This window comes from Fundulus heteroclitus, unplaced genomic scaffold (assembly GCF_011125445.2).
Source record: "Fundulus heteroclitus isolate FHET01 unplaced genomic scaffold, MU-UCD_Fhet_4.1 scaffold_201, whole genome shotgun sequence".
Lineage (NCBI taxonomy): Eukaryota > Metazoa > Chordata > Actinopteri > Cyprinodontiformes > Fundulidae > Fundulus > Fundulus heteroclitus.
This window is the reverse complement of record NW_023396613.1, coordinates 23,882-44,000: the sequence shown is the minus strand read 5'-3', so window position 1 is coordinate 44,000 and position 20,119 is coordinate 23,882. Positions and strand designations below refer to the sequence as shown.

Here is a 20,119-nt window from a genome sequence, read left to right as displayed (position 1 = left end):
AGCAGAGAGAGAGAGAGAGATGAATGCTGTAAATTATATCCAGGCTGTGTTTTCCAGTATGGTACATTAAAAACAAAGAGACGATAAAAGCCCCTTCTAACCTGGAAAGTGAAGTTAAAAGGAGGTCCGATAACACCAGGCTCCTCCAGGGAGAGCTCCGATTTGATCTCGTAGCGGATTGGATCAGAGTCCCTTTTAAAGCAAAGAGTAAAAATAAACACAGGTTTCAACATTTTTAACATTCCATTTCTACTCGAAATGGAATGTCTAGTCTGTATTTTCCAAGTTTACAGCTGCTTAAAAAAAGTCAATAAACAATGTTATCTTTTTGCTAAGATGCTGACAAACCTGGTAAAGAGGAGGTCTCCCTCATATCTCAGTAAGTAATAGATATCATCAAAATTATCAGCTGTGTTCACTTCTTCGCCATCACTGAGGAGAGAGGAATAATATTAAAAGCTTATCTTTCATGAATTTGGATACACCATTTAGAAAGGATCTGTCACACAAATGAAGGTGTATTTTCTCTTGTAGGTATATTTGTAAAAGGACGTTCAGACCTGCTGGCCTGCAGGAGAACTCTGAGGTGATCCAGGAAGACGGTGCGACTGAACTCAAACTCCAGGCGGAACAAGACCTGTGCCAAGAGGAAAACAAACATCATTACTATTTTTAAAACACTATACATACAATGGTGCATCTCACTGAAGTAGAAAGTCGAAAAGTTAATTCATATCATATTTCCATTCAGAAAGTGGAAATCGTACATAGATTTGTTACGCCATGATGCATTTTAGGCATTTGTTTGTCACATTGATGATTTTTGGCTTATAGCTAATAAGTACCGAAATCTATTTTCTTAGGTTGTTGTAATATTGCAGAATTCCAATAGAAAATGTAGGAGTACAGAAATGTTGGCTGGTTAGATCTCTTTTTACATGAATTCCTATATAAATGTGGTGTGGCATGGAGGCGACCAGCCTGTGGCTCTGCTGAGGAAGCCCATGCTTGACATCGCTCCAGAGATTCTCTCCAGATCAGGCAGTCAATTCAAGCACAGTGATACCGTGGTCATTTATTGGCATTGTAGGCAGGTGCCAAGTCCTGCTGGAAAATGAATTTAGCATCCCTATAAACCTTGCCTGGTAAGAGAAACATTAAATGCTTGAACATTTTGTGGCAGACAACACTGCTGACTTTGGACTAGATAGTGGACCGACACGTTGGACCAACACCAGCGCATGACCTGGCTCCCAGAATCAACACCGACTGTGGAAGCGTTACACTGGAGCTCCGCTGGGATTCTGTGCCTCTCCACAGATTGTGGGACCATGAGTACCAAATGAAATATGCATTTTATTTTTGTTTCTAGATGTCTTTGTTTTAGGATTGGCTTAACTCAAGGAATGCAAGCGTTGTAGCCCACGTCCTGGATAAGCCTGCATGTGGGTGTTCTTGATACGCAGACTGCACCCCATGACTTATGAATCTAAACCAAACTCTGGTCTAGGCTTAGCTTCGCCACACTCTTTTCCCTTCCGCTCAACATGCTTTCATACAGCTGTCCATGAAGAACCAGCTTCAATCACAATGACCCTTTGTGGATACCCTCCTTGTGGAAGACATCCATGACTATCTGCTGGAGAAGCAGTCTTCCACATGGCTGTGCAGGCCAAAACAACATTTCATTCATGTGTTGAAATCTTTTTTATTGGTCCTTTTTGGTATTCAGATTTTCCATCAGCAACACCATAATAATTAAAGAGATGAATGCTTGAAAGTTTCTCTCTTTCTGTATTCTAGAAGTCTTGCTGTCTACGACTTTTACTTTTGGAATAAAATCACTGAAAATGGACTTTCTGATGATATACCGATTAAGTGAGATGCTCCTGTAAGTCAGAAATTACTCCACGAGCTGTTATACGGATCTGTGCTCCCTAGCAGTAAAGGCTCTGAAGAAGGGATTTAAGATAAAGACTAGAATAACCTTCTGTATTCACTGGATTTAACCCCAGGCAGTTGCTTACACAGTTGGTGCTACTTAAAGAGAGCAGGGGAACATCCCTTTAGTTCAGGGCAATTTAAAACTTGTACAAGGATGAAATAGAAACAGAGCAGCACTAATGTGAAAAAAGTGAGCCTGAGTGAATAGATAATCGGTATAAGTTTGACGAACAAAGACAGAATGAAACAAACACTGACAAGGGGAGGGGGTTCGTACGGCAACAGAGCGCACATAAAGCAGAGCAGAGCCGGGTTGAGCATTGTTTACAATCCTCTGCGCCGTAATGAAATCCTGATGGATCCTGTCTGACCACAGAGGAATTCATAACAAGATTACCGTAGCGTCCCTCCTCCATGGAGAGGCTCATGCGAGATAAACCACAGATCCAACATAAAGATGGTGACCTTACTGTATTTAATCAAGACCAAACAAATCCAATGAGCACACTACAACTTGGAATATTTTCAATATAAGTGAGTTATGTTTCTTCATAAAAACTGAAACGAAACAAACAAGTTTAGTGAAAAAAAAAACAAAGCTTGTAAAGGTTAATGATTCGGAAGAAGTGATTTCCTGAGGCTAGAAGATGTTGTTGTGCCACAATTGCTGTACTTAGAAATTCTCATTGCGCATGAAACTCTTCCTCATGCTTCAGGTCTGTACAAGCTGCCTGCGTCCCTAAACCACATCAGTCATTAGCCATTACATTCACAAACACCAGATTTTAAGAGAAAATGAAAAAAGAAGAGTAAGTAGAAAAAGAGGAAACCAGCCCAACTAAGGGACTGGTTCAGAAAACATGAATGCATAAATAATATATAGTTGTGACATGTTTCCATATGTGAAATATTGCACATATTTTGATCTATGCTAATTTCTTAATTTGTCAAAAGAATGCTTCTCTCAATTTTTTTAATCAACTTGAGGAATCGTCCTTAAGTTCTCTCAAACTTTCCTTTTGGACTGTAGCTGCCAGTTTTGCAACAAATACTTACCTACCGTTTTCATAGGAAGTGCATGACAGGCCCAATGTACTTGGTATACAAAGAACAAGTAGTTTTTCAAAGAAACAACCTAAAATCACATTTATAATCACTTTGTTTAGCTTGCAGCACATAAAGTTTGTAACTGACACAATTCCTTCTCATTTCTAAAGTTAAATCTTTGAAAATATACCAAATCCAAGTTCGTTTGGCAGAGCAGGTTTTTGCGGCAATATTGCTCAGTGGAAAAAGGGGGATGCAACCATGTTGAACTGTTGACTCGCATTGAGACGGTTCTGGGTTCAAATTCCAGCGGAGGCCTTTCTGTGTGGAATTTCTGTGTTTCTCCTGCAAAGATTGTGTCCCCTGTGCACGCATGCCGTTTTTACAGCTACTCTAGCTTCCTCCCACAGCCCGAAAACATGCTAGTTTTATTAATTGGAGACTTTAAAATGGCCCCTGGCAATGTTTGTTTGTCTCGCTTGCCTCTGTTAGTGCTGTGACGGACTCCGCCCATGTTGTAACCTGCTTTTCACTCATTGTCTGCTGAAAATGGGTACCAGTCGCCCTCAAACGGACAACAATGAAGGGTGTATATCTTACTATGACGAGGCAATAATATGTGCTGTTCAAAAAACTTTGGTCAGGATTAAATGAATGGATTACAACATTCTTAAGAGATTTTAAAACATATAATAAAACACATTTTCTTTCAAGGAAAACATTCAAAGTGCTGCATACAACATAAACAACCTTTCACTTATTGTCATGCTGCAAGCACAAACATTCATAAACTGAATTGGAGTTTTATGTGATGGACAAAAACCAGGGTTGCCAGATCTGTGCCCAAACACAACGTAAAACCCGCACCAACTCAACAAAATACCGGCCCAATTCTCAACCTGTCTTGAACTCATGTTAAAAGCGTATTACTATTACACACAATAAGAAACACCATTAGCACACAACTGCACTAAAGCAAATAAAAATGTTACAGTTTTCCCTGAAAATGTGCAACCAGGAAACTTACAAGTAAGCTACACACAAAGATTCCTGTCATCATAGCAACTGAATTTTTTATTTATTTATTAAAAGCCTACCAATATGAGTTGTACATTGAATTGAATTAAAAAAAAGCATTAATTTCTCTCTCTTATTCTCCATCTCCATCTATCGATCAATCTAACATTTCTATTTCATACACAGAGGCAGCTGTGAAACAAGTTGATACCCTGTTTGGGGCGTTTTCAGGTGACAGTGACCAGCAGCATTTCACAGTGGCGCCAACAATGATCATTGGAGATGTCAGGTTTGACAAAATATAGACATTTATAAATAAGTTAATGACTGCAGAAATGCAGAAGTTCTTTCTAACCCTAACTCTAATTATTTCTAAAAACTCGCCAAATGTTGTGAAAATCAGTCCAAATTTTAACAACCTGCCAAAAGCTATTTTTTCCAGCACAATATGCTTGAGGAGGTGTTGGCCTAGTTGTTAGAGCAGTGTGCTTGCGATCTGAGAAGTTTGCAAGTACCTGGTTTGATCCCCACTGCCTGCACTCTGGGTCCCTGAGCAAGACCCTGAACCCCTGTTTGCTCCCCAGTGCCATGATGCACAGTCTAATATGTATATACATGTATATATATATATATATATATATATATATATATATATATATATATATATATATATATATATATATATATATATATATATATATATATATATATATATATGTGTGTGTGTGTGTGTGTGTGTTTGTGTATATAGGGGGTGTAAAGAATTAACCGCACTCTGTTGCAGTCCTCCCAGTTCTTTACCCTGGAGAGGATGTCTTCCTCTATTGTTGACCTCTTAAGTAGGCAATGACTCTTGAAACAAAAACTACTTTAACATATTTAATCTAACAAGCCAGAAGGAGTGGTACAGCTTCAGTACTGGACTTCTATATTGATCACGATGCAGGAAATTGGAAGATCAGGAAGAGAGATAGTTCCAAACTCTCAGTTACATGAGCTTAAAGGAATCAGCAAGGACAGGTCCATGGAGGAGTGGTCGATCCCTCCCATGTCGTCTCTGTGATATGTGTCACTGTTACCCTCTGAAATAGCATGGCTCCAGCTTTTATCCACACGTCCATTCTACCCCGATGCCACATCTGTAACATCTTCAGCGTCACTAAGTTACCTGTTGTTTCCCAGTAGCTGCTTTCTGCAGCATCTGTAGTCTCATGATATTTTAACTGCGTAGCTATAGACATACATACACATATCCAGAAAATTTAATTGTTGTCGATCTTTCTTAGTAAAATACCTCAATCTAAATAAATGTACTGAATGAAAGGAATCTGTGAAAGAAGATTTTTAAATCTTGCCACAAATTATCAATTGGACTGATGGCTGGGCTTTGACTAGGCCATCCTGAAAAATAAACATCCTTTGGTATCAACCAGGAGTGTTGCGCACCAGTGTGAGTCAGTGTTTATCAACTATTAGATTATGCTATTTTTTTTTTTTTTTTTACTAATCTCCAACACAAATTATACGTGGAAAGACATGACTCTGTTTACCAGTTGGATGACTTCAGCAATCATTTCGTCGCTAGGGGTATCATAGTAATGGGGCAGAATATGCAGACATACCGCACGTCAAATTTGTATATGCAAGAGAAACGAAAGCCATGTGCCAACTGTGCACTAATTTGGTGTTAGTTTATGACTTAAAACACATGAAAATACAATGATGTCTGAGGTTGTAATGGGACAAATCATGCAAACTTTCAAGGCATACTAAACCTTTTGCACTACTACAGTGAATGATTTATTGATGTGCAAACTGGATTTTATTTATCCTTAAACATAAACTTAAAGTGGAGATCCACAATTGTCAAATCATTAAAACAACATGAACTTCATAAGATGTATGCCTTCTTTTTCCATGTCCATGGTGTTTTCTCACCGCATCTGAGCAATCTCCCTAAAATGTCAACCATCAAGGTCAAATTCCTCTTTTTGACTAGTCTCCTTCTGTGAAGTTTCATTTCTCCAACTAAAATGTCTCTGAAATGTCTTTGAAGGCTGAACTGGGTTGTGATGAATCCTGGTGAAAGAGGGAAAACTGAAACGGTCACCTCATTGGGCAAATAAACTGGGAGGAAACGTGAAGATGAGACAAAAACTAATGGCCACCAATAACTGCAAAACATACAGAAAAACAAAGTCAATCAAACACATGCTGACCAGGACCGCCACCAAGACGTGAACAAATTAGATTTACAGCACATTTTTATCCTGGACTGGAGAAAAGCAACAGAAAAAGGCGAAAACTGGCTTTTTCCTTAAAAAACGGGGGGAAAAAAATCTTGCCTCAAAGTTCCTATTTTCATTCAGTAAGAGAGCGGTTTGGACTGGTTTGGCCGTTGTCCAGGTGTACAATCATCCTTGTTTAACATTCACCACATTTTTAAAAGGAACTTGACCAGAGTAGTCCAACTTTGTGGCTCTGGATGCTGTTCAGGCCGAATGAGCGGGTATGAATCACTCTCGGAGATTTAAAGGGTGGCCGAGTGCTCCTGGTTCAGCTATTGGAGAGCCTGGCGGAGAAATGCTCGATGTTTTGTTGTCCAGGCGATGAGTATTGTTTCCTATAAATACATGGTTAAAGCTCCTTTTCTACTAGAAAAACTTTGTGTGAACATGGAAAGCAAGGCAGACTGTTGTCAGCACATGAGCAGGAAAGATGGCTTTTGAATGGAAAAAAAAGAGTTTAAGTGTCCTTATTTGAACAGTGAGATGAAAGACTGATGTCATCCTTATCTAGGTTCATCCGAACATCACCTTCTAAACAATAAAGTTAAATCTCTTCAATAAAAAAAAGAACACTGAACAGTGCAGAGTCCTGTAAATATTGCTGGCTTTACAGCCCAGTGGAAAGGCTTGGAAAAATGCAGAATTGATTGTAAAAATAAGAAACAGATGACGGAAAAATGAGATCTCAGCCCCTTTCTCTCCATTTCACCTGGTGCACCAGATACAAAAGCAGAGAAAAATTTCTCTGCTTCGTTTAACCCGTTCACAAGATCTTCTAAGTATTCAAGATCAAAAGGTTTTCTCTAAAGAAACCAGGTCAAGTTATGCAGTTAGTTAAATCTGATCCAAAGTGTAGAAACATGGCCAAGAGATTTCACACTGTCATTTAGTATATAAAAAAGACGTCATCCATCCAAGACTTTTCCATACTAGGTTGGTCCTTGTAGCGCCACAGAGGATTGGTTGCCTGTCTCCAGAGATCAATGGGTCGACCAGTTCATCAATGCAGAGACACACGGGACAGAACCCTTCACGGGAACGCTTACAGTCTAACATGCATACTTTTGAGCCCAAGGAAGAATTGGAACTGCCCATGCATGGGCAGAATATGGGAACTCCATGAAGAAAAAGCAAATTATAAAAAGACTAAGCCAAACCTAGAGTTTTATAGCTTGTACAACCACCTTTAGCAGCATTTACCTGAATTAGTTATTTTCTGTGTGAATTTAAAAGTCTCTTTTGTTGTACATTTTGGTTTGCTTTTCATCCCATTATTACTTCAGTTCTTTGAGGTTTGCACAAATTGTTTTTTGCTACTGTCTACTCTGTGTAAAGTGTTTCCAGTAAGTGAGACTAATAGAAATGTAAGCCAGTGTTAACATTAGTAAAAAAAAAAGAAAGAAAAAAGCTTTCTCTTAATGTTGAATCAGCTTTGTTTCTACCTTTGAAACACTTTACACACTCATGTTGACTACATATTTTGAACAGGAAGGATTTTTGGTTGCGCACTGCCTCCTACCTTATCAGCTACTTTGTAAATAACCCTGTGAAAATGTGAAAAATGTTTAAAGGTTCATTAAACTGTGTAACTGGCTAACACTGGTTTTGAGACTGGAGCTGCAAGGTGGAAAAAAAACTCCACCAATCCAGAATGGAAATCACAGAAGTTTAATGAAAAACCCACTTTTTGAATCTTTAAACTTTCACATTTCTGTTATACTGCTGTTTAGCTCAGGTCAAGATGCAGTTAACGAACCATTTTGCTGATTTTGCACTGGAAGATCATAAACTGTTACTTACACCTATTTTTATTTAAATAACGACCACCTTTTCTTTTCATAGTCATCTAAAGTGAACATGGTTACAGTTTAAACGTTTATGAAGCAGGCTCAAGTAAATCAACCTTGACATTTTTGAGAACCTAGTAGTTTCAAAAGAGCAGAAATCATCTTATTTTTGCTGAAAAATTCACATTTTTCAACCTTCTACAGGCAAGGTATTACTGGTCATAACGACTTAACTTAGACCCTTTTTGGTAAGACTAAATACCCCTTCAGCAAAACTAGCCTTAGAAATCATTGTCAGGGACTTTTTAAAAACTGGAGGCTCATTCTTGACTGGATAAAAAGCAAATGCTGTTACCTGATTCTAAGGAATGTTTAAAAACAAGTCTTCCTCTCTAAAGCCTTAACCAAAACTTCAATGTATAGCCTTTTTAATATCCGAGGTGAAAGATTTTTGTTTACTTTCATGTATACCAAGAACTCCTTCGGTTTCTGCTTGAACTTTCAGATTTACAGTTCAAGCAGCTAAAACTAAATTCTTCAGAATAAAGAAGATCAGGGAGAAAAAGGTATTGTGTTTCAGCCATTTAAGGGGCTTGTGAGGGGATATTATCTACTCACAGGCCTATAAATGAATCCCACTTAAATCCACACTGGATACACATTCAGATAAGGACGCCGATCGTAATCTTGAAAGTCCTGTTTTGGTTTGAGCAAGCTGTTAAATCAGATGCAAAGAAAAGAAAATGTTGGTGTCTAAAAGCTACGACTAAGGCTCTGGACCCTCGAAATCTGATCGAACAAAAATGATCACATTGTCTCATATATATATATATATATATATATATATATATATATATGTATATATATATATATATATATATATATATATATATATATATATATATATATATATATATATATATATATATATATATATATATGCAGCAAACGAATTTAATTCAAATGTTGAGTTAATCATCTGAACAAAGAGGGCAAATATGAAGTTCAAGGGATTCAGTCATCATCTCTTCCAAAATTATTATTTTCTTTGTTTTTTATTTTCATTTCTATAGAATAAGAATGCAATCTCAGGGTAATTGGTAATGTGTTTATCTCACCTGTGATTTCGCTCTCATGAATGGTGCACTAACGTTACAGATCCTCTCATTTCTCTTCTTGTCCTCCGTGTTACACTCGATTCTTATTTCTGAAGTGTCCTGAAGCCAGAAATAACAACCATGTTTAGGCTTTACTGTCAAACAAAAAGTCAAAATTACAGACGAGATGACAGACGTACCTTGACTATAAGGCTTGAGAAGAGCAGATTGGGCGAGTATGTGATATTGACCAGAGCGTTGTAGGCATTTTCTCCTTTGTTCTCCATTTTGACATCCACCACCATCCTTCTCTTGTTTCCCTCAATCACCCGCAGCGCTCCCCCTGCTCCTGCTCCGCCCTGATGGCGGCAGAAAACGCCACGAGACTGCACGGGACGAGCACAGAACTGTCTGGGAGATAGTGAGAACACAAGCCAAAGTTCAATTAGTGTATTTATGTGAGAATAGGACCTGCCTGCTGTTTTGTACTCACATTTGTGGCTAAAAACATTTTCTTTACATACTTTACCGCTTCTGTGATGTTAAATATTTTTGTCAGAATACTGTTGTACTTTATTTCTGAGCCATATCAAGACTTGTGACCCATTCTAGCTTTTATAGGTCTAGGAAAGTTTGTCACAATCACTTCAGTATCACTCTTCCTTAAAATCTTTCTTGATGTAAAAATTATTGTTAATCGCTAAACTGTTTGCTGGATTATTGAGCAAAGGTGCTCTTGTGGACTGTTTAGGTCTCATTTATTTATGGAAGAACCCTACGCATGAATGCTCTCAAGTTGGTTCACTAATGCTGTGACACAAGAATGGTGAAAGTGTTTTTTGTTTCTTCTTTTCCCCCAGATGTTGCAAACACTCTGAAGGGTACTTTGTCCGAGAAAACAACTTTCCCCAAGTCGTCTGCTGTCAAATCCAGCAGCTTTCTGCAGAATATTTTCTTATAGAGAAGTGGATTCCTTGCTGCCCTTCTTCACAAAGCCTCTATAAGTCTCTGTGCATGTAGAAAAACTCACACGGGCTTGTTTCCATTCCTAAGGAAGCTCTGCCCTGGTGGCAACCTAGTCCCTTAGTCGAATCCTCTTACAGAAAGGACCTTGGATCTTCCTGACCTTTTTTCAGATTTCAGTCAGTTTTAAAACTTTTACCCACCTCTGTATGGACTGTGGTTAATGTGAGTGTACCTACTTTCGAGTCATCAGGTCGTTTGTGCTCTGCAGTGACAGATCTGGCATGCAGCGGTCATCTTCGTCACAGCCATTCCAGAAGGGCAGCTACTCAGGACGACAGGATAGTCTTCATCAGCAATTTTACACTGACTCAGTGTCATTACTGTTTATCAACCTAAAGTATCCTCACCTCAGTCTTCACAAGAGTAGGCCAGATGTCATCGAGAACTGGTACCTGGTCTGGATCTTGCAGTCCTACTTGCACAGCAAAGACTATGGGTCTTGCGTAGTCTGTGGTCTCCTATATATAAATAAGAAGGTCAAGTCACTCCAGCAGCAGTCAGTGAATGAGGGTCTGTCATGGTGACTCTTTGCAAGGATTCAACATTTTGCCACAGACTTTCATAGCCCTCTCTGAAAGCCAAAGTTTAAAATGTCTTTTTTCAATCTCTTGACATTAGATGTTTCAGAATAAAAAGCCAGCAGATGTGCATAATCAAAAATATCAGAAATACAATTATAGAGCATTACGTATTGTAAGAAAGCTCACACTGTTTCTGGATAAACACATTATTGTATGAGTTAAGTTCTTTTCCGTTTTTATGCCTCTTTCCTTGTAAATTGAAATGTCCCGTGCTCCTGAATGCACCATAGCTTTCTGATGCTCGCGAATGCATCACACTGGTCTGTGAACGCTGTGCTGTGTAGATGCACGTTTGATCTTCCGCTTAAGACAAAGCTTTGCAGTTTCAAAACTCACGTCGGCTCTCACGGTTTATTGTTGTGTGTGAATGACAAAAGACCACAACAAAAAAATCAGCCGTACCTCGGACAAAATCTTTGGATTTAATGTTGTTCATAAAACCCGTAATTTTGTAAATTAATCTGACAAATAACCACAGTTTTTCCCACAAGAGGTATATTAAAACATTTTGATATCATTATTTTAAGAACAAGTAACTGCGTTGGTTAAAATATTTAATCCCTTTTCCTCGTCGATATTCAGTTGTACAGAGTGAGGCACGCTCCTGCCACAGGGGATTCATATCTCGGCAGGCATGCACTTTTCGGAAACATGCACTTTGCGATGGGAACGCAAAAGTTTTTGCGGATGAACATAAAAGTATTGCGAGGTAACGCAAAAAAGAAAAAAATCCCCACGTCCCCTAGAGGGCTCCGTAGAATCTTCTGTGTATGACACATTAATCGTGGGATTATGATTTTTGTTTACTTTCATGTATATCAATAATACTGCATGATTTTTCAACATGCAGTATTAACAAATAAAAATAAAACATACAAATTCAGACATAACCAAAATTCTGGCTTCATGCTTGCATGTGACCTTGGCCTTCCCGCAGGATGAGCCTCACCATGACGTGGAAGTAGATGTGTTCGCAGGCCTCTTCTCCAGGAAGGAGCGTCAGGTTTTGAGGCTGCATCTTGTTTGGATGATCCAAGACGGCCCGAGGATTAAAACGCCTCTCCAAAATGGACACATTGTACCTGATCCCTGTTTTGACCAGAGACAGGATTAGGAATCACCATTTCTGCAAATAAATGTTTTCTTATTCATAGACATTTTGATTCGTGAATTAGAACGTATGGGCAATGACATCACTGCGGTAGCGCAATAAAATATTCCCTGGCTTTGAACATTTGATGAATGTGTAACCATCCCATTTGAGTCTCCCAACTCTGTGGCTTCGAAATAAGCCTTCCCCAAAACATTGTATTAAATGTTATTTATTGATGGTCTTATGTTGTCGTTGAATAATGAAAAATCTGTGGAGTTTAAAATTATGAATGCGTTACGTTTGAGGTCAAAAGAAGGGTTGGAAAACAGCAGGAATCTTAATGCAGAAAGCAAACACATGTGGGGAGATAAGTTGAACTTCTGTTTTTACCTTGCAAATTTATCTTTAAAGGTTTAAGGGCCACAGAGCTGATTTCTCTTTTGAAATAAAGTCAAGTTCTGAGTATTTCTGCTAAAAATTAAGAATTGCTCAGAATTATTGTAAACTGATATTCGTTTAAATAAGGTTAACTTGATCGAGACGGAAGAAAAATCCGTAAGGCCGCAGGAACCTCACGATCACCAGCACATCTGTCACGCATTACTCTGCAGACATGACGAAGGGAAAATCAAATAAATGTGCTCTGCAGCATTCAGCCGTGAAGGGCAAGAAAACTCCTCTTTCTCTTCCTCTTCTCTGCTCTGGCACAGAGAACTTAAAGATCACACAGGGTCAAAAGGTTAACTCAGAACATTTTATGAACTTGTATTTATTCGATCAACGTCAAGTGATAAAGTAGAACCTGATTATAATCATATGCACTGGCATCACCGTGTGGATGTTTTGTAGATTATGTTACATTTTAGTATTTTATTTTCCATTTTAACAATTTTGGGCAATCATGATTTTTTTTATTGCCTCAAGTAATGATGCTTATACATTTTTTAGGTCTCAGTATGATGTTTTGTCTCTGTGCTGTGATGTTTTGTGTTGCTGTCTTTGCACGCCGAGGGACTGCAGACGAAAATTGAGCTCTGGGTATAAGTTTGCATTTATGCATTGTGTTCATTAATATGCATTGTCACTTTTACAAATAAATAAATACAAACCCTCTCCCTCCCTCAAAACCGTATGCATAGAAATACTGTTTCATGTGAGTCTTCTGTTGGCTTAATATCCTGTTGGTCTTGTCGTTGTTTTTTTCCTCTGAGCAGAAAGAATTGGAGACGCAGGTTTTTCACAATAAAAGAGATTTCTGATTGTGGCAGAATTATGCAAACGCAGCAGTTTTCACAGCAGCAGCTTTCATTTTGGCAGAGAAGAGGCTGACAGACCATAATCTCTTCATGCTAATAAAAACCTGTTCTTTGAATAGAACGGCCAGTACAGTTTTCACAAACCCCCGCACGCTAAAGAGTTTAGCAGTACATTAAAAACCCATATTCTGATTGATTTTTCTTCTCACTTTAACAGCGTCCTATTTGAATTATAAACTACGGTGCATATCCTGATTCCAAAGCAGATAAAAGAATAACCGGCCTTACAATTCTCATGGTTATTTTGACATAACATACAGTATATATTGAACTTACCGATGGGTTTCTGACTTTCTAAATTACAATAAATAAATATATAAATGATAAAACAGGATCTCAATCAGCTTGGACAAACCATATGAGTAAGAAGAAGGTTTGCAGTAGGAAACTCTGCAGATGCTATCCCTGCAGATGATTGTTTCTGTTGGCTTACCTATTTCCTGTGTGGGAGGAACGGCTGTCCTGGCGGTGATGTTGAAGCACACGATAGCTGACATGCAGGTCACGTCTTTGCCACCTCGCTGACAGTCTTTCACAAAGATGTTAATCTTACTGGGCTCAAATCTGACATTGGTATATATCCGCACAACACTTTTTGACCTGCGAGGGGCACATAAGTGGAACAGATGAGGCCGAGGCAGAAGCTGTGAGACTAAACAGTGTTTCCGAAAACCAGAACCCTTCGCATAAGTTCACTCATGTTTCTGTCATCAATATTTTCTGGCGAGTTTAGCATCAAAGAACAATTGCACCTGCAGAGTTATATCCCGAGAGATACTGACCAGAGGAGAACGGCAGCTCCGAGGGAGCCCACTGCCAGGTCCACTAAACCGTCGTCATTCATGTCCATGGTGCCATGTATACTGCGGCCAAAGTACTGCAGGCCTGGAGCCAAGTCTGAAGCTGCTATTCTCTGGAGGACGGAGAAGAGATGAAGAATGTGTGCAGAATCATCACCGCACCACTTTACAACAAAATGGACAAATGAACAAAAAACAAATTTTCTGTGCGTTGTGTAAAGTAACAATAATTAACATAAATTATTAAAAATGATTTGCTGCAGTGTTATTTCTTTGAAAATCCTGCGCCACATTACTACTTTAGAATAATGTTTTTTAGTTACAAAGAATAGCAGTTGTTAAATAAAAACATTTGAAATAATTAAAAATTCAGAAATTAAATATTTTTGCATATTTTGAATACTTAGCTCTGTATAATTGACCCCTTTCCTGCAAATGTTATTCTGAATAATTTCACTTGGTATGTTCTGCACAATATACTGGTTCTAATTCATGCAATATTACATCTAATCTTTGTGCTTGACTGGTTTCCTATGGAATAGGTTTTTCTAGAACTTACCCTGGGCAGTACATTGCAATTATTTATGAACGTCTATTTAGACCTGTGGCCATTAGCCTCTATTTAAAATTTCAGCTATTTAACAGTGACAAAAAGCAGCCATTATGCAGTACCCAGTGGAGTTTTACTATTTTGTCTGTTTATTTTAATAGTCAATGCCTCCTTTACAATCAGAGAGATATTTTCCAAACATAAAGGCAGTGATATAGATATATTTGTATATTATGTCTCAGGTGTAGGATGTAAAATTTGCAGTGGGCGGTTCATTTTTCCCCACGATGTCCTTATCCGTCTTTTTCATACTTAAATCCTCATATGTCAATAAGAGCCTCAAGTGAGAAAATGATGATTAACTTAAATAATATCAAAATGAGCCCACCATCCCCGCTGTACCAGCCACTCCAAGCATCTGTCATCCCAAGATGAGTGAATCTGTATCACGGCAGACAGAGCCTCTGCTGCATATTGTATCATGAGATAAAGGGATGTTATTAGATTGATGCTGTTTTTAGTGAGCCTGTGTAAATTTACTGTCTGTGAAGCCTGGTATAGCTGGTATTTTTTAGGTTGGGACACAAACGCCACACAGTTTTTAAACAGCACAGCCTTGGCTTAGCTCCAGACCACACTTAATGTATGCCCCACCAGCAGATCCTTAAAAAGCAATGAGCATTATTTACTTCAAGCTGCTTTTTCTTTATTAAGTCATAGAGATGCAAAGCAGAAGCAAAATAGTATGACCCAAGTATTAGTGGTATAAATTGTTACAAAATTGTTCTCTATAGCTTGTTTTGCTCTAAAGGCTTTAGCAGGTTTTGTTTCTTGATGCATGTTTCTGTTGTGTTATTAGTCAGTCCTAAACCACCTGTTTTAGAGGACAGCAGCGGTTTAAAACAAACCAAATGGAAAATGTTCATATCAGTGCAACATAGGGCTATGTAAGGGCATATTTAAGCTATAGTTGGAAATCCTGTTCAGAAAACATTTTGTTATACTGGGTGAAATGGTCTTTCCATCCTGACAGTAGTTAATACATTATGTTTTCAGAAAAAGGAGGTTAAAAAACTAGACCTCTGTGAGAGCTGCAGGACTGTAAAAACTCTGATCAATCCCTGCCATTTAGACCAATGGGAAAAATTGAGGAATGAAAGATTCCTCAGAGTTTTGGTCCTGCCCACGCCGTCCTCTGTCCCTCAAGTTCTGGGGGTATCGCCTTACTATTGGTTGTCCCATATGCCAATCATTCTGACGCGCTGACAGAACGCAACTGTGCGTGCTCGTTCCTTCCTAGTTTCCTCTTGCTGGCTTAGCACGCGCACTCCGATTGTTTATGTATCCGGTTAGCTTTGGTGTTAGCCGTTCATTGTAGCTCCACTGCTCTCACCATATATTTTGACAAATGGCCGTGTACAAGTTTTTGAGAAGAAGATGAAGGCCTCAGTAGAAAGAAATAAGTACAGAGTGGATTTGGGAAATTTCTTCATGCGATCCTCTCGAGGAGTGGAAGAGCGGGTAGGATGCTTATGTGCAAGCACAGTTATTCAAAAAGGGACTTGTGCATTTTTTATTTGCATTTCCGGAAAGATCACTGACTCTACCATCAACAGTTTCATAAGGCCGTTCTTACATCTGCTGCTATTCTTTCAGCCAAAGAATGCCTGTGTTTCTATGTGAGGTTAGCTTGGTTTAACAATGCCAGTTGCATCAATCCACCAAAGCCGCGGCAAATGACAAGTCACTTGACTCAAACTCCCCCAAGAACAGGGTAAACCTTTGGATGTTGTGGCAGCTTGGCATGTTCTTGTGCTCTCCAGGCCTTGTGGTTGTTTGCAAATGATCTCAACAGACAGATATTCAGCTGAGTCATCACGTAATAATTCGTGGCTTCCAACCACAGTGAGTTAGCATATACTTAAAAAGAACGACAGCGATGTACAGTATATATATGTATATATATATATATATATGTATATATATATATATATATATATATATATATATATATATATATATATATATATACATAGATAGCTGGATAGATAGATAGATAGATAGATAGATAGATAGATAGATAGATAGATAGATAGATAGATAGATAGATAGATAGATAGATAGATAGATAGATAGATAGATAGATAGATAGATAGATAGATAGATAGATAGATAGATAGATAGATAGATAGATAGATAGATAGATAGATTACACGTAAAGAAATTCCATTCAGTTTCTAACTCCAAAGAATCTCAGTTTAGAAAATCTAAACTAACCCTTTGGTCACAACATTATTTTCCAATACTTTGGTTGGACCATGTATGTCAATGTGTGTCAAGGCCAAATAGCTAAAAAGGCCACCTTGTACTGTACTGTTCAGATGTCTTACCTGTTTATATTTCCGTAGTATTCTGTTGTGCTGGCTGAAGAAAACATAAATGGCCCCTTTGTGGTCATCTTCCAGCGGAGCTCCCACCACCAAGTCGTTGAAGCCGTCACCATTGAGATCAGGGACAGGAGCGAGAGATGAGCCAAAGCGAGCATTCTGGCCACCGTTGTGAATTTCCAATGCTCCTTCAGGGATGAAACGACTCTGACCAAAAAAGAGAAACACACAGGTACCAAATAAATGTATCATTAATGCAAATTCCATGTTTTACAAAGGTGTTGACCATACAAAAATAGATTCTGAGTCATCTGTAAGCAGCCATGAGTATACGTTTTTTCCTCAACTGAACATCAGTAATGAACAATCTTTGGACAATCTTTTAACAATATAATGTTGGCTAAACCTCTAAATTTAATGATATGGAATTTTTTTCTGATTTACCATTAGCCAAGAAGGGTTGAGTTGGGAAAAGTTATGCTCAAGTGAGAGTAGCGATACTTCGGCAATTTTTTACCCAAGTAAAAGTAAAACGTACTCAACCAAGAAATTACTCAAGTAAGAGTAAAAAAAAATCCGATAAGGAGGCTACTCAAGTACTGAATAACTAATTCTAACATCTGATTTAATATGTAGATGTAATTCAGCAATCGCACAGTAGTTCATCCCACAGATGTTCTGTGCAGTTGAGGTCGGGACGAGTTTCGAGTCAAGTTTCTTGACAGCAAACTTTATACACCTGCAGCCGTGGCAGTGACTGGAAGACACGTGACTCATATAAAAGTAGTGATACCTCTGAATAATAATACTCAAGTAAAAGTAAAAAGTACAGTAGAGTAAAACTACACCTAAAAGTACATTTTGTAAATATAACTGAGTAAAAACCTAGTTACTACCCACCTCTTATCATAAGAGAAATGTTGAGTACAAATAACGTTGAGAAATATGGCTTAAGATCAACTAAATAACCTTAGATAGGAGCAAGTTTTGTTTTGGACATATGATAAATAGACTTGAAAGCCCAATAAAAAGATAAAGCTTGAACTCTACTGTCATTTGATTGTTCAAGGTTTGCACTGTGCATAATATTCTGATAAGCAACGACTTCAAAACCGGTAGCTCAATACATTGCAGGTGCCCTTTAGCTGTGATTCATTGAAATCTGTGGATGTACTGATGTATTGTACACAACGATCTTACCAGCAGAACCTTTAAGTCCTATCTATGACCTGACATGAAGGCCCTTGGAGACTGGACTTTAACATCCTACAGATGTTGGGGGAAAATCATCTGTTCAGAATAATGAGGCCAGCTTAACACCTCCTACTCTTTTTGATGTTCAGCTAAAGATTACTGAACAGTTTTAGGCATACTGCCAGAGTGTATGATATGGCTGAACAAAGCAGCTGTCGGCTCTCCTGAGGCTAGTCTGCAATATTGTTTATGTAGATGCTAAATGAGAAAACTAGCATATGCATGAACACCCAGATTTTCAAGCAGAATATGGTCCTCAACATCAAACAACCTCCTTTGGCTTCTTTAGTCTCAAAGTCTAGAAAATAAGCACCGCCTAAGCAAGTATGGGCTCTCAAAGAAACACTATAAAGCCAGTCATTTCAAGTCAAAAGGAAGGGGACGTTGATATATTTTATTCTCCACTTGAAAATACAATTTGACAGTGGATGTTAGGTTGGAAGTTTTGTCAAAGCTCTTCATTACGATCCCTCTCCTTTTCTTTATCCTGTTGCAAATGACTTACTGATCAACTACAAGGGCTATAGCTGTAACCTTGTCACAAAAGAAAGCTGAGGCATGCGGGATATATGTCACTGTGTCAGAGAAAATTCACCCTGAGCACAGTAGAAATGTTACATTTTACCTCCACTTTGAAAAAAGGAGAAAATAAACAATAATCAGAGTAAAAACACATTTGAACCATAAGATGAGTGAAGGTGAACAGTTTTTGTTGTTTTTACACAGATGTTTGTCCAAATGGGAACACAAAATGTGCCATTCGGGATCCCTTTTTATCTGCCTGATCTAGTCCGGTACTGGACAAAAAAATACATTGATATATAATTATGGTGATTCATCATATCCAAACACAGTTGTTTTGTCATGCTGACAATTCCTTCCCAGACACCTGCACATTTCCCTGTTCAAAAAGGAAAGGAAGTTTAACTCCTATTATATTCAACACTAGCATTGAAATGTATATAAATGAGGTGTTAAATAAGTAAACACCAAAAAAGGACGGTAAGTATTTCAAGCATTGTTTGTTTGGTTTGCTTGAAATGGTGAAATTAGCATGCATCGTTGTTTGGTATGGTATAAAGCTTGTTACTCATCATTACTCCAGACTTTTTGAATTGAGAAAGCTTCCGGGAGAGGAAGCGAAACGTCTTCAACTACGGAAAACAAGTCCAGTTGCTTTGTTTTTTACCTTTTTTTTTTGGAATGAAATTAGCATGTTTTCGTCTTTTTGTTAAATGCCCATATATTTGCTTGGGGTTTTAATTGTGTTTAGTTTGAATGGCTGTGCTTGTTTCAGGCTGTTAGCTGAGTTTTTGCTGCCATTTTGGGAGACTACATGTTTGGATTGCAGCTTTCAAGGGTGCACCTGTACTTTGTACTGCATGTATATGATGCAGCTCTCCTACAGAGAGGGCTTTAGGTTTGTTGTTAGCTTCAGTAAATTAAAAATGGCAACATATGCAACAAACTAAGGACTTATTCTCTAGTTCATTTCTTTTTTATCTTGGGTCCAAACGTTTTCTTTGTTGCACTGTCGCTGCTCTAACTAGTGGGTCTATATTGGACGTTATTGTTTGTTATTGGGTATTGATCTTGATTACAAACCCTGTCTAAAAAAAAATCAATGCCCTTTCAAAAATTGTATAAAAAGTTTGAAATATATTTCATTCTTATTTATTAATTGTGTTAAGACAAAATAATACAATTCTAAATGAGAACACTTCTTTAGTTTATTACTGCAATTTTTACAAGCTTTTATGCAAGCCACAGCTTTACTGGACTGAGTTTTGGGTTGTTGGGGTGACTTCAACTTTCTGAGTCAGAAATCCAGCTTCAATGTGTGTTCTAGTTTATTCTTATGACCCAAAACACAGAAATTCTCATAGTTTAGTCTGATAGTGGTGCAGATACCCAGTGACAGATTTATGTACC

At 38.2% G+C, this 20,119-nt stretch overlaps 1 protein-coding gene across 1 annotated transcript in view; it reads right to left on the bottom strand.

Annotated features, from left to right (window-relative positions):
- Positions 1–20,119, bottom strand: part of itga11a (integrin, alpha 11a) — a gene marked incomplete at its 5' end in the record, with an annotated part of 43,199 nt that overhangs the window by 5,221 nt on the left and 17,859 nt on the right. The window contains 11 exon segments of the mRNA XM_036129685.1: positions 102–192; positions 349–432; positions 561–637; positions 9,202–9,300; positions 9,381–9,591; positions 10,383–10,468; positions 10,554–10,664; positions 11,737–11,876; positions 13,630–13,796; positions 13,979–14,109; positions 16,937–17,140. Of these exon segments, the coding sequence (XP_035985578.1) occupies positions 102–192; positions 349–432; positions 561–637; positions 9,202–9,300; positions 9,381–9,591; positions 10,383–10,468; positions 10,554–10,664; positions 11,737–11,876; positions 13,630–13,796; positions 13,979–14,109; positions 16,937–17,140 (1,401 nt within the window).